This window comes from Pinus tabuliformis, chromosome 8, assembly GCF_031772625.1.
Source record: "Pinus tabuliformis cultivar Carrire ecotype Pingquan chromosome 8, CPIR1, whole genome shotgun sequence".
Classification (NCBI taxonomy): Eukaryota; Viridiplantae; Streptophyta; class Pinopsida; order Pinales; family Pinaceae; genus Pinus; species Pinus tabuliformis.
This window is the reverse complement of record NC_142294.1, coordinates 2,062,425,129-2,062,439,024: the sequence shown is the minus strand read 5'-3', so window position 1 is coordinate 2,062,439,024 and position 13,896 is coordinate 2,062,425,129. Positions and strand designations below refer to the sequence as shown.

Here is a 13,896-nt window from a genome sequence, read left to right as displayed (position 1 = left end):
ATGTGACATGACAAAATTAACAACATAATGTGGTTGTGTAAAAAAATCGTGAAGAAGAAAATTGGTGTCACACTATGATAAATGAACTAACATGATAACAAGACCAATGCCACATTGTAACAGTTATGTTGAGAAGTTAGAATGGTACAAAAACTTATCCAATGTCACAATGTGAAAAATTTACGTTGCAATTTATCCAATGTCGCAATGTGACATTAGAAAACTAACAAACAATTTATTCAACAATGTGGCATTGTCACAATGGCTCAAACATTGTCGCAATGTGAAATTACAGAACAACATGATGTGATTGTGTAAAAATAATTATGTGAAACCACTACGAAAGCAATTGTTTGGACATTATGATAAAACAAACTAGCATCACATTATGAAAAATGAACTAATGTGAGAAACAAACCAATGTCACATTGTAATAAAGAAAGATGTTCCGACACCAAAATGTTATTGAAATCTATCCAATGTTGAAATATGGAAAACATAACCTGATGTCACAATGTGACAAACATTGTCACAACCTCATATTACATTGGAGCATATTGAAAGTCACATTGCGACAAATATTATTACAATGTGATATTCCAAAAATGACAAATAATTTATCCAATAATGTGACATAACTACAATTTATCCAACATCATAATTAGAAAAACATTGTTTCAATATGACATTACAAAACTAACAACATAATGTGGGTGTGTAAAACTATTATGAAAATAAAGGCTTGGACATTGTGATAAAAAAAAAAAAAAACTAGTGTCACATTGGTACAAATGAACTAACATGATAAACAAACCTAAGTAACATTATGACAAACATGTCATGATATCATAGTGGTACAAAATTTATCAAACATCACAATGTGACAAACATTGTCTAACTTTGCAAACAGTTGAACATAGCCCAACATCAAAATGTGATACACCTAGTACAACCATGTTCAACTGCGGGGAAACATGGCCAAACATGCAAATTCATGGTCAATCATATAAACCATATTTAACCATACAAGACATGGACAACCAAGGTCTACCATGGTGAACATGGTTAACCCATGGTACACCATAGCCAACATGTCGAACTATGGTCAACCATGATCGTAATAAAAGATGGTGAAGCATATTGAACTTTGGTCACCATGGCTAACCATGGTAATCATGGTTAACCATGCTTAGTAATGGTCAGTAAATTTCAACCATGGTAAACTAGGGTCAACCATACCTAACCATAATAAATGAAGGTCAACCATTATCTATCCTCTTTATCATTGGTAAGACACAATAATTGTAACCAAACATTTTCAACCATAATCTTCTTCTTAATCCCTAGTCAAGCATGGTAATCATTGTCAATCATGTTTAATTAAGGTTATCCATGGTCTACCTTGACCAACATTATTAACCCTCTTCAACCATGGTCAACCCACTTCAACCATTAATGTAACCATTTTTGTAACATTAATGTAATTTTAGCATTAACATTAGTGTAACATCAACCATGGTCAACATTAATGTTACACTAGTATAAAAATTTAACAATGCTTAACCATGGTAAACCAAGTTCAACCATAATCTTCCCTCTTAATCTTTGTTCAACCATGGTACGCATTTTTAATCATGGTCCACTGAGGTAAACCATAATTTTCCTTGACCAATAATGGTTGACCTTCTTCAACCATTGTCACCCTCATTCACCATGGTCAACCTCATCAATCAACATCAACCATAAATGCAAAAAAAATTGTAACATTTTTTTTGTTGGTTTCACTCATGGGGGATATGAATATTGATTTCATAGTTTACATAATACGGTAATCACCAACCCAGTTGTTCCTCATGACCATAATATTAATGTAGTTTTAACATTAACATTAATGAAACATCATCCATTGTCAACCATGATCGACAACAGTCAACCATGGTCACCATTAATGTAACAATGTAATCATGGTCAACATTGATATAACATTGTTAGATTGATGTAACATGAATACATTGTTATATTAATGGTTCACCATGGCCAACCTCATTCAACCATTATCAACCTCGATCAACCTCCATCAATCATGATCGAACTCATCAACCCTCTTCAATCATGGTCAACCGTAGTCAACGAATCTGCCCCACACAGGTTGGTCGTCAACTAGCATTGATCTGGATTTAAATAGGAATGCAATAAAGTACAGAAATAAACATAAATATAGAGACACAGCAGAACTAATACTTCATTTCATTAATGTAAAATATTGAAATATGCTTACAAGTATAAATGGAAATAAACCAGCTATGGCAATGGTAGCTTATCTCTCAGAAGAGATGTGGCGGCTACATGCCTCTGAATTGTCTTACAATGAGGCTCGAAGTCTTATTTATTGTTGAGAAACAATGGAAAACCCTAAACATACAAAAACCTAACCCTAGGAGATGAAGCGCCAAACTATGGGCCCCGTTTTTGGTAAATTGGTACATCAACTTCCTGGGGTCGTAACTTTGGCATACGATCTCTGTTTGACGCACACAATACCTCGTTAGAAAGATCTATCCGAGGACTACAACTTTGAGAAAAATAACGTTGGTCCATGGGCCCATGTTGCTCCCATTTTTCTAAACAAACATCGTTTAGGGCCTCAAAACAGCTCTAGAAGTTCAGGACCCAAAAAACTGCCAAAAAATAGTAAATTGTGCTACAAATAAGGAAACTGAAAAACTGAAAAAAAAAACAATGGTGGGGGTCCAAGTGGAATTGGCAGGTTACCACCAATATCCACTTGGATCATTCCTCCCCCTTTAGGAAGCAATGATCCCCATTGCGTCGAGTTCCTCCATGAGATGAGGAAACTTCTGTTGAACTTGGTCCTTGGTGAGGCACTTGCCCTGGTGAAGGAGTTGGCCTACTTTGAAAACTCGATACTTTTGGATATTTTGCTAGCGAGTATGCTTGATCTGCGTGTCCATGATCCGATCAGTTGAAACTTGTTCCATGCAATCTAGATTTAACTCTGTTTGTGTGAGTTGTTATGCAATGTCCGATGTGTCTAGTAATGGTGGAAAGTATGGCCGAAGGCGGTCCACATTGAACACTGGGTGCAAGCCAAGGAATGGGGAAATGTTGAGCTCAAATGCATTGTCTCCCACAGCCATGGTAATGGTGTAGGGACCATATCAGGGTGGTCTGAGTTTCCAATAGGCTTCGGTAAGGCATTCCTTTTGCAAATGCAACCAGACTTTGTCGCCCACCTGAAACTTGTGTGGCACCCGATGTTGATTATGTCGCTGCTTATACTTAGCATTTGATTTCTCCAGAATGTCGTGGACCTACTGGCGGATATGTTGGATGTGCTCAATGAAGCTGTTTTCCTTATCTATTTCGGACTGGACATGAGCTGAATTTGCCTGAGTAGTTGCAAATGGCATGGCCACATCAATGGGACATAGTGGTTGGAATCCCAAGCCCACCTGAAAAGCGTTGTGGCCAGTCCAGCTGTGGAGAGCCTGATTATAGTTGTGTTGAACATAGGGGAGGCTCTCATCCCATGTGTGTGGATGCTTTGAGTTGTACATGTGCAAAATGTGCACGATCATCCTTTTGACAACCTCCGTCTCGCCATCAGTTTGGGGATGGAAGGCTGCGGACTTAGTGAGTTTGGTGTTCAGCATCAACGAGAGACTAGACCAAAATGTATTGAGGAACATGTTGTCTTGATCTGAGATGATAGATTGCGGGATCCCAAAGTATACCCACACTCATTCAAAGAAGAGTTTAGCAGTGGCTTCTGCTGTGATATTCTTCTTGCAGGCCGCAATAATGGCCATCTTTGAGAAACTATTGACGACCATAAAAACACAGTCATTTCCATGCATAGTAGAAGGAAGGTCCGACATGTAATCCATGGTGATGGATTCCCAAGGTCGACTAGGAGTAGGTAACAGAGTATAGAGGCCTTGCTTCTTGATGGTCGGTTTGGCAATGGCGCAAGCAGTGTAGGATCTGACGTACTTCTTGACATCCTGTCGAAGATTCGGCCAATAGAAATACTTTTGCAGTACTGCCACCGTTTTCTCCACCCCTAAATGCCTAGTAGCCTGACTATAGTGTGCTTCCCAAATCATCTTGGCACGCTCATTTGAAGGAACACAAAATTGACCTAGGTGGCATAACAGGGCATCCCTGAGGTGAAAATCTGGAACATGTTGACCCTCCAAGAGTGTCTGGTATGTGTGGCTGAATTTTGGGTCAATTTTGTAGAGAAGTGGCCAATTAGAAGTCTCGTGCCCACAAGAGTTAAGCACAGTGGTTAACGCCATGATTGGTGGTCGACTGAGGCAATCTGCAACATTTTTGGTGTTGCCCTTCTTATACTTAATATTCAAATGGAATTGTTGCAGGTATGTGGACCACTTCTAATAGTGATCATTTTGCAACTTCCCTTACGTCTGTATGAACTCCAGGGGTCGGTGCTCTATGTGGATGATCGTTTCCTTCCCCAAAATGTAATGCTTCCATTGTCGGCAGGCCTGCACAATGGAATGCATCTCTTTGTCATAAGTGGGACACTTCTGGACTGTGTCTGAAAGTGTCTCACTGTGATATGCCACTGGATGCCCGTGTTGAGTAAGGACTGCCCCAATAGCATAGTCAGAGGCATCTGTCTCGATCTCAAATGGTTGCTGCAAGTCTGGTAATGCGAGCACTAGTGCCGAGCAGAGGCGATGTTTCAAATCTGTGAATGCCTTCTGTTGAGATTCAAACCAAAATAATTTTTCTTTCGCTCCTCCCTTGGTGACTTGAATCAAGGGCCAAGTGATATGAGAAAATCCCAACACGAACCTGCAGTAGAAGTTGGCAAGACCCATAAAGCTGCAGAGCTTTGTCAGAGTGGTTGGAGATGGCCAATCTCGAATGACTTGGATCTTGGCTGGATCCACATGCACCCCCTGTTCGTCAATAATGTATCCCAGATACTAAACTTAGGTCATGCCAAAAGTGCATTTCTCCAAATTGGAACATAACTTGTGTTGCCACAGTGTTTGGAGAACATGTCGGATGTGGTGGAGGTGCTCTTCCCAACTCTGGCTGAATATCAGGATGTCATCCAAGTACAACACTACAAATGAGTTGGTGAATGGCCACAAGATGTCATCCATTAGCCTCATGAAGGTTGCAGAAGCATTTGTCAACCCAAAAGGCATAACCAACCATTCAAAAAGGCCCTCATTGGCTTTGAAGGCAGTCTTCCACACATCGGAGGGTTCGATTGGTACCTGGTGATATCCTAACTTCAAATCAATCTTGCTGAAATATTTTTCCCCCTTCAATTGGTCCAAAAGATCATCAATCTGTGGGATTGGGTACCTATTCCGAACAATGATCTTCTTTAGCACTTGATAGTCAATACAGAGTATCCAAGTCCCATCCTTCTTCTATACCAACACGATCGGGCTCCCACAAGGTGATGAAATCGGTCGGATGTGACCTTTCTGCAGTAGCTCCTGATTCTGCCTCTTGATTTCATCATTCTCCAGAAGGGAGCGCCGATAGATTGGTCCATTGGGTAGCGGTGCACCTGGGGTCAGATCAATGGAGTGCTTGACCTGACAGTGTAGAGGAACCCTTGCGGGGGAGGTGAAGATGTCCTTGTACTCCTCCACGGCCTTGTCCACATGTAGTAGTCGTGCGGAGGGGCCATGTCTAGAGGTCATGGCCACCGTCTTCTTCTTTCCTTGAGGGCGTATCATTAGGAAAAAAAAATTCCCGGTTTTGGAAATGAGCTTACTGCATTGTTTTGCAATAACCAAAGAGATGGCAGTAGGAGGTGCTACCTACGGTATCCTATACAAATTATTTCCCAAAGTAACAGTAACAACACAAGGCCTTGACTCATATACAAAATGTCACTTCCATAAGTATGGTTAGCCTAATTACACATCACAAACATCAAGGGGAGAAACGTCACACAATACCTCATCCTTGAAGGGCTTGATGTTGTATGGAAGGCAACACTGCTAGCTCACGCGAAGATCCCGTCCTTGGTAAGGCCACCCGATGGTGTATGGTTGTGGATGTGTTGTGGTCTGTAAGCCCAGTAGCTTCACGACCTCTCCCGAAATGAGGTTCTTTTGGCTCCCACTGTCAACAATGAACTATAGCGGGGAGCCCTTCACCCACATCTGGGAGTGGAAGAGGCACTCCTCCTCCTTTGGATCTTCAGGTTCCTCCTTCTGTAACTTCGTGATGGCAATGGTGGCGTTGGGCTCCGCATTGATAATTTTCTTCCCTTTGTCATTCCTCTTATCGGGTTCTGACTCAGAGTTTGAACATGCATCTGATTCTGAAGACTTTAACTCGGCCACTAGTGACTGCTTGGCCCGACACTCACTTGTGTTGTGAGTGGAGCTCTTATGGAACTCACACCACTTTTCCGTGTCCTTCTTCGGCTTCACGGTGTTGTTCTTTGCTTGCGGATTTGGCGAGTTGTCCCGGGCCACCCCGTCTTGGCTTTGTCCTTTGTTCAGTGATTTGGGGGCACCTTTCCCTTGCTTCGGATTTGCAGAAACAAAGTCTCGCTTCTTCTGTTTAAATTTCTGCTCAATCTTGACAGCGTATCGGTATGCTGTGCCGAGCGAGGCGATGTCCAGGAACTCCATCTCATCCTGGATGTACCTGTGTAGGTAGCCGCAATATTTGAGTACCAAATGTAGGTCAGAATCCTTGATACCCAACTTTGTGTGAAGGGTATAAAAAATATTAGTAAACTCCGACACATCTTGGTCCCTTCCCTACTGCAATGTGGTCCACTTTATGTATATATCCTCATAGATTTTGGCAGGGTAGTACTACTCCTTGATGGCATTCCGGAATGAATTCCAAGTAGGTGCGGCTGAAAAAAATGAGGCCGTACTTTCATCCTTCTACTCGCAGTAGGTTTCCCACCAGTCTTTGACGTGGGGGGAGGCTTTGAGAAGAGTGAAAGTAATCTTTTCCCGACTGGAAAAATCATGAACAGAAAAATACCCTTCTAGCAGATTTAACCATTTATCTACAATGTCTGCATCTATCTAACCCTCAAATATGGGAATGTCAAAGTTAAATTGTACCTTAAAGGGTGTGGTGCTTCCAGAGTAGCTGTTGGAAGTAGATGTGTCACCCCTCGGTAGCCACTAAAGGATTTGGGAAAAGTTGTTCATCATCGCATTCCTTTGTCGCTTGAGGGCCTCTTCGAGCAAGATTTTGATAGGATCTCCTGCCCCCTCATCACTTTTTTCATCCGCCATGGGAGGCCGTCGGTATTTGCGAGGCTGGTCTTGCAATGGTTCAACTAGTTCAAGCCCTAACTCCTTATATCCCGACCTCGTTGGGGACATGCAAAGAGAAGCAGAGAAAGAGTAGACCCCTCTCATACCACTGATCCAGATTTAAATATGAACGCAATAAAGTACATAAATAACCATAAATACAGAGATGCAGCATAACTACTACTTCATTTCATTAATGTAAAATACTGAAATATGCTTACAAATAGAAATGGAAATAAACCAGCCAGGGCGATGGTAGCTTATCTCTGAGAAGAGATGTGGTGGTTACATGCCTCTAAACTGTCTTACATTGAGGCTCCAAGGCCTATTTATTGTTGAGAAACAATGGAAAACCCTAAAAATCAAAAACCCTAACTCTAGGAGATGAAGTGCCAAACTATGGGCCCCGTTTTGGGTAAATTGGTACATCAACTTCTCGAGGTCATAACTTTGGCATACGATCTTTGTTTGATGCGCACAATACCTCGTCAGAAAGATTTATCCGAGGACTACAACTTTGGGAAGAGAATCATCATTAGATGGACCCATGTTGCTCTCAGTTTTCCCAAAAAACATCATTTAGGGCCTCAAAATGGCTTCAGAAGTTCATGACCCAAAAAACTGCCAAAAATAGTAAATTGTGCTACAAATAAGGAAAACTGAAAAACTCAAAGAAACAATGATGGGGTCCAAATGGAATTGGCGGGTGGCCACCAATATCCACCTGGATCAAGCATAATCTCATTAGTAAATGTCGTTGGCATATGTGGATTAATGGCATTTTCCAATTTTATAAGCAAATATCAATGATGCATATCAAGGATATTTAGTGTAGTTTTAAAAGTCTTATCCACTTTAAAGATTTAGTGAGAAACATTCCAATTATTTTTCTAGCAATTTCACAATCATGATCGCATAAAAATGAGTAATTTTATTATTCTAGATTTTTATGACAAGTAAGTAAAATAATTTTACCTACTTATAACAATAAATTAAATAATTTTGATATTTTTCTTTTTATAAACCTTTTTAATTTAAAAAATAAATTTATAAAACTACTTTTGAAAAAACCAATTAGTAAGCAAATCTCAAATTTCATTTACATTCAATTTTCAAATTAACACCCCACTCAGTTTGCTTCATTCAATCCAGCTGGTACATATCTTATCTTATATCAAATTTCAAACTACAAACCCCAATAGGCTAAATCAGCAATTAATGCAGTCATTACATATCTTTTACACTAATTAATTTGATTGCAAACAGATCTCAGTTTCCATCAGTTTGCAACCCACTGAACACACCGAATTTAGTTCAACTAATCCACCGAATGATTAATTTGATTGCAAACAGATCTCATTTTCAATCAATTTTCTACCTGCACAACCCACTGAACTTACTTCAGTTAGTCCAGCCAGTAAAGACCTTTGGCATTGGTCGCGCAATAATGTACTCAAAGACTGTTACAGGACACTGAGTTTACCTGGCTATCAGACACCGAAGCGCCACGGAGTTCACTGTCGTCTAGTCTACCCAGGCTGAGGAATTGACGAAAAGTTAGTGGCACGAATTAGAGTAAAAAAATTTGAAAATTTTGTAGAAATTTTGTTTAAATCATGTTTTTCAAAAAAATTAAAACATCTCATAAACACAATATTTGGATTATGTTTTTGATAATAGAAATAAGTTCAACACCATCAAAACTTTTTAAAACACTTAAAATTATGAATTTTAACAATTTTACAATTTTTAATGGAATTAGATACCAAAAGACATAATTGTTACCGTACCAAAAAACATAATTATAAAAAACATAATTATAATTGTTACAGTACTTTCATATTCTTTTATATGGGCCGTGCATTGCAAATTGCAATGACATTTATGGCTATCCTCTGTGAAATCACATGTGCAGGAACCACGTGTGCAGTGATCCAGGGGTCTGAACATGGTGACAGTGAACACTGATTGTATCGTCGTCATTTTTGTACTATCAGCAGCAGAAACGGTCAGACAGTGCCTTTATTTATTCTGTCACAGCATTGCAGTTTAGTAAACGGTACCATCGTGAAGCACAAGTTAAATCAGCAGAATTAATAGACATGAAGGGAATAAGGTTACTCTCGTACCTGACCGACCCCATTTTCAGGTTAAAGGTGGGGTTGAATCCAGTCAAATTTTGAGTCTAGTCTGAGTTACATCTGATGTAAATTTAATGTGTTGCTGAACTGCTATGATGATTTTGTCATATTTTAAATAGAATATGGTTAAATAACTTTTAATACTGAACTGGTTAGGGTTTTTTTAAAGGTTTTATCACAAATGGCACCGTGAAAGAAAAGGGTGGATGCGATTTATTGCGTCTTGTCCGACCAAAGGGAGATCAACCACCGGAGTTCGGGAAGAAGAATTATCCAAAATGGGTGGATCTCCTTGCAGCAGCAGCTCAGTAGAAGGGCTCAAGCGTGGGGCTTGGACTGCAGAGGAGGATATGATTCTGTCCCACTACATTGGAATTCATGGGGATGGTGCATGGACAAATCTTCCCCAAAAAGCAGGCGAGTCTCAGAGAATCTCTAATGGTAGAAAATCTCTACTGGTAAATATTATATTGCAGAGGTAATGTGTATTAAGAGGCTGAATAAGGGGATAATAAATTTTGCTTTGCAGGTCTTAAGCGGTCTGCAAAAAGTTGTAGATTACGTTGGCTGAACTATCTTCGTCCAGATATTGACCACGGAAAAATTTCCACCGATGAGGAGGAGCTTATTATTCGAATGCATCGCCTTCTTGGTAATAGGTATGAGGATATATTTCTTCATTTGTAAAATTTATTGTTTTTTAAGTCTGATCTGATCTGGGTTTGTAGAAATTATGTGGATGGTAGATTCTGAGACTATTTTTATGTCTGAAACTTTGAAAATATCTAAGAATCGGATAATCAGAAGTGAAATCAATATTTCAAATTTGTTCATGAGATACTTGTAATGTTTACTCTAAAAATATGCATGCAGGTGGTCCCTGATAGCCAAGAGACTGCCTGGGCGAACAGACAACAAAATCAAGAACCACTGGAACACTCATCTCAGCAAGAAGGTGCAAATGAGTGTATCTAAACGCAATACGCAGGTTCTCAAAAGAGAGTCAACTTTTCCGTCTGTACAAAATCATATGTTCAAACCCAAACCGGTGAAAATCGTAAGACCAAACGTCTGGAAGGGTCATGGGAGTAATCATAGTTCGGATGAAGGTTCCTTCAAATTGGGTAATCTTCAAGAAACTACTAACTCCTCGCAGCCTGCGTGGTGCGATCTCCCTGTGGAAAATTCGATTGCAGACGATGATTCAGGGCGCGTTGCCCTAGCGATGGCGGATGTGACAAACTCTCCCTTATCGGACCAGAATTCCGAGAATTTAGCACCTACTTTAGCCCAGAGTTTAATGTTTGTGAAGGAGGTATCATCTCCAGACTATAATCTGCTTTCGGCTCCATCGTACTGTTCATTAAGTACAGATTTTGGATTAAAAGAGCTCTACATGGCACCGGTTACGTTAGCCACAGAAACGAATGAGTTTGAAGGAATGTGTTCTTTTCCAAGAAATATAGAGCCCATGAACAGTTTTACATTCGCCGAAGATCTGGGCAATGAAGAGTTGTACAGTGGCTTACTTTAATGGTTAGGATGGACCCGGTGTTTATAATTGGTAGTAGAATTGTTAATTGCAAGTTATTTTATATTTTTAAATGCACTTAATTTTGGATATTGTTAAAAATGGATGATTTATCGTACAATCTAATTGAATTATCATAAGGGTGTGCAATGCCTTATTTGTTTTTATCTGGCTTCATTCCTATTATTGTTTCTCTGTTTAACATTTTATCGGAGTGAGGTTTAAGACTTTGTTTATCATGGTGGTATTGGAGTGAAGTTTAAAAATCTTCGCAAAATGGAGAGTAGATAACTAGATCCAAAGATTTGAAAGTTAGATATAATGTTTTGTTTTTGTCAAGTTTTTTCTTAAGCAAAACAATGGTTTTGCTCAATGGTAAATAATTAGATCCAAGTATTTGAATGTTAGTTCTAAAGTTTTGTTTTTGTCAAGTTTTTTTCTTAATCAAAACAACGGTTTTGCTCAATAGTAAGAAAACTCTTGACACCCATGAGGAGTCTTTCTTCGTTTTGAAAAGATGGTGATTGTTTTCTTAGCCATCATATGGGTGAGTATTTTGAAGGAAATAAAAAGCAATACAAAAGGGTTTTGTTTGTTAGTTAAACTAATGTGTTAGGTTTTGTTTGTTCGTTAAACTAATGTGTTACTAGATTAAAATCAAAATTGTTATTTCATAGACTAATATATGAAGAGTAGTAAAAAGTTTTAAATGAATAGGCTTTTTGTTTGTCTCACACATATTTACTAGTAAACTTCTGAGGGTTACGATATGTCCTCTTCACCGTAGTGAAGGTCACAACACAACACGACGATTTGAACCTAGGTCTTTTGAGTTTCAACAATTTCACATTTCTCAGATTAACCAATTGAGCTTCACTACAGGGGGGATTTGAACCTAGGTCTTTTGAGTTTCAACAATTTCACATTTCTTAGATTAACCAATTGAGCTTCTCCTCGATGAAAATGATTTACACAGGTCTATCATTTCAAGTTTTCTTATGGTATCGACCCTAGGACCTATGGATTATGAGCCCACATACTCAACTCATCCTCACTTAAATTGCAAACTGAAAAACCGTGTGGTCTATATGTAACATTAATTCATCAAATAGAGTCAACCAATTTATGCATCAAGCCATCAATGCATTAAATCACAATGCACACACATAGAATTACATAAAGTAGAAATCAAATTTCATTAATTAAACCCACTAAACTATTAGATAGCGTCTATTGGTGCCTTGACTGACCAGAGCTTCATTCTAATGGTCGTCTCTTTTCAATGCCTAAAGGCCACAATTTATAGAGGAAATTACAACATTGTGGATCATTTCAAGATCCGTGATCTTCTCCATAAAACTCTCAACGTGATCTTCTCCACAAAGCTCTCAACATGATTTTTTTCACAAAGCTCCTAAGGTCCCTCATGGATCTGATTTTTCAAGTTTTTTAACAAATCCCTTGCCTTTTAAAGTGTTTTACTCATTTTCACATTCTAGAAGTCATTCTTGCTAATTTTTTTAGACGATGGATCGATGCTCTTGCATCAAACTCTCAAGGTACAAAAATGTATGACCTCCTAGTCATATGCATCTAGTTTTCTCGTAACAGCTTCAACTCATGAGATGAAACTCGCCTTTGAAGTAACAAGTCTCAACCTTGCTACACGATACCTAACCAAACTTTATCATGAGTTTTGGATTTTGGCATCTTCCTGGTTCTCTTCTATGGAACCCTTCGAGAACTCCTTGCTCCATGCTATTGAAAATATTCTCACCTTCCTTTGTTGTCACCTTCACAATGAAAACAAATCTCTAACTATACCTTCAATCACTTGTACCTTCTTTTATTGCTTCTCCTCCACACTACACACAGGAACCTTCTGCACTTTGATACCACTTGATGAAAACGATTTATGGGGGTCTATCATGTCAGGCTTTCTTATGGTCCTTATCTTAGGACCTGTGGATTATGAGCCCACAAACTCAACTCATCCTTGCTTCCTGCGCAAACTGAATAACCTCGTGGTCTACATGTAACATTAATTCATCACACAAAATCAACGGATTTATGCATCAAGCCATCAATGCATTAAATCATCATGCAAACACATAGAGTTACATAAAGTAGAAATAAAATTTCATTAATTAAATCCACTAAACTATTACGTATCATATATTGGAACCTTGGCTAGCCAAATCTTCATTCTAATGGCCGCATCTTTTCAATGCCCAAAGGCTACAATTTACAAAGGAAATTACAATATTGTGGATCATTTCAAAATCCATGATCTTCTCCATAAAGCTCTCAACATGATCCTCTCCACAAGTCTCTCAACATGATCTTTTTCACAAAGCTCCCTAAGATCCTTGATGGATCTAATTTTTCAAGATTTTTAACAAATCCCTTTCCTTTTGAAGCATTTTTCTCATTTTCGCCTTCCACAAGTCGTTCTTGCTAATTTTTTTCAGAGGATGGGTTGATGCTCCTGCATCACCCCCCATGAGACATTGTTGAAAAAAATATTAAGTGAAGTAAAAAAACATGTTTTTTCCTTGTCTTATTACTTGAAATTTAGAACTGTAAATATAAATATTTTATATCAAAAAGAGGGAGTTATAATGGTTTTCTTTGTTATTATTTTAATTAAAAAGTAAAAATTAAAATGAAGTGAGGTTAAAATAGGTTTTTGTCTTATTTTAAAATAAAAGACTTAAAAAATGGATTGAAGTTGCAAAAACATTAGAGAGATAAAAGGAATGATATCTTTACTTAGGAGATTATTTAATGGCTATAGAAGTAATGTGGGGAAGACATAAAGACTAGTTATTTTTGGCAAGAACTATGAGTTTTGGTCCATGCAAGGAACACCTTCTTGTATATGCATGAATGTTGGGAAGTAATGGAGAATGCC

The 13,896-nt window shown here is 38.6% G+C and overlaps 1 protein-coding gene across 2 annotated transcripts; it reads left to right on the top strand.

Moving 5' to 3' along the window:
• Positions 1 to 9,659: 9,659 nt before the first annotated feature.
• Positions 9,660 to 11,042, top strand: LOC149244749 (transcription factor MYB3-like). 2 transcript variants are annotated; one of them, XM_089368062.1, is made up of 3 exons: positions 9,660 to 9,892; positions 9,981 to 10,110; positions 10,325 to 11,042. In XM_089368062.1, exons 1-3 carry the CDS (start codon positions 9,730 to 9,732, stop codon positions 10,983 to 10,985), a joined length of 954 nt encoding a protein of 317 aa, XP_089224188.1. In that variant the 5' UTR covers positions 9,660 to 9,729; the 3' UTR covers positions 10,986 to 11,042. The 2 variants fall into 2 exon arrangements, with proteins under 2 accessions (XP_089224188.1, XP_089224189.1); XM_089368063.1 differs by having other exon boundaries at positions 9,664 to 9,868.
• Positions 11,043 to 13,896: the final 2,854 nt, after the last annotated feature.

Bases quoted from the DNA above. Each gene is read 5' to 3' on its own strand.
- LOC149244749 (XM_089368062.1), top strand. From the start codon at position 9,730: ATGGGTGGATCTCCTTGCAGCAGCAGCTCAGTAGAAGGGCTCAAGCGT. The intron at 9,893-9,980 runs GTAGAAAATCTC...TTTGCTTTGCAG, and splicing joins GTCTCAGAGAATCTCTAATG to GTCTTAAGCGGTCTGCAAAA. The intron at 10,111-10,324 runs GTATGAGGATAT...ATATGCATGCAG, and splicing joins CATCGCCTTCTTGGTAATAG to GTGGTCCCTGATAGCCAAGA.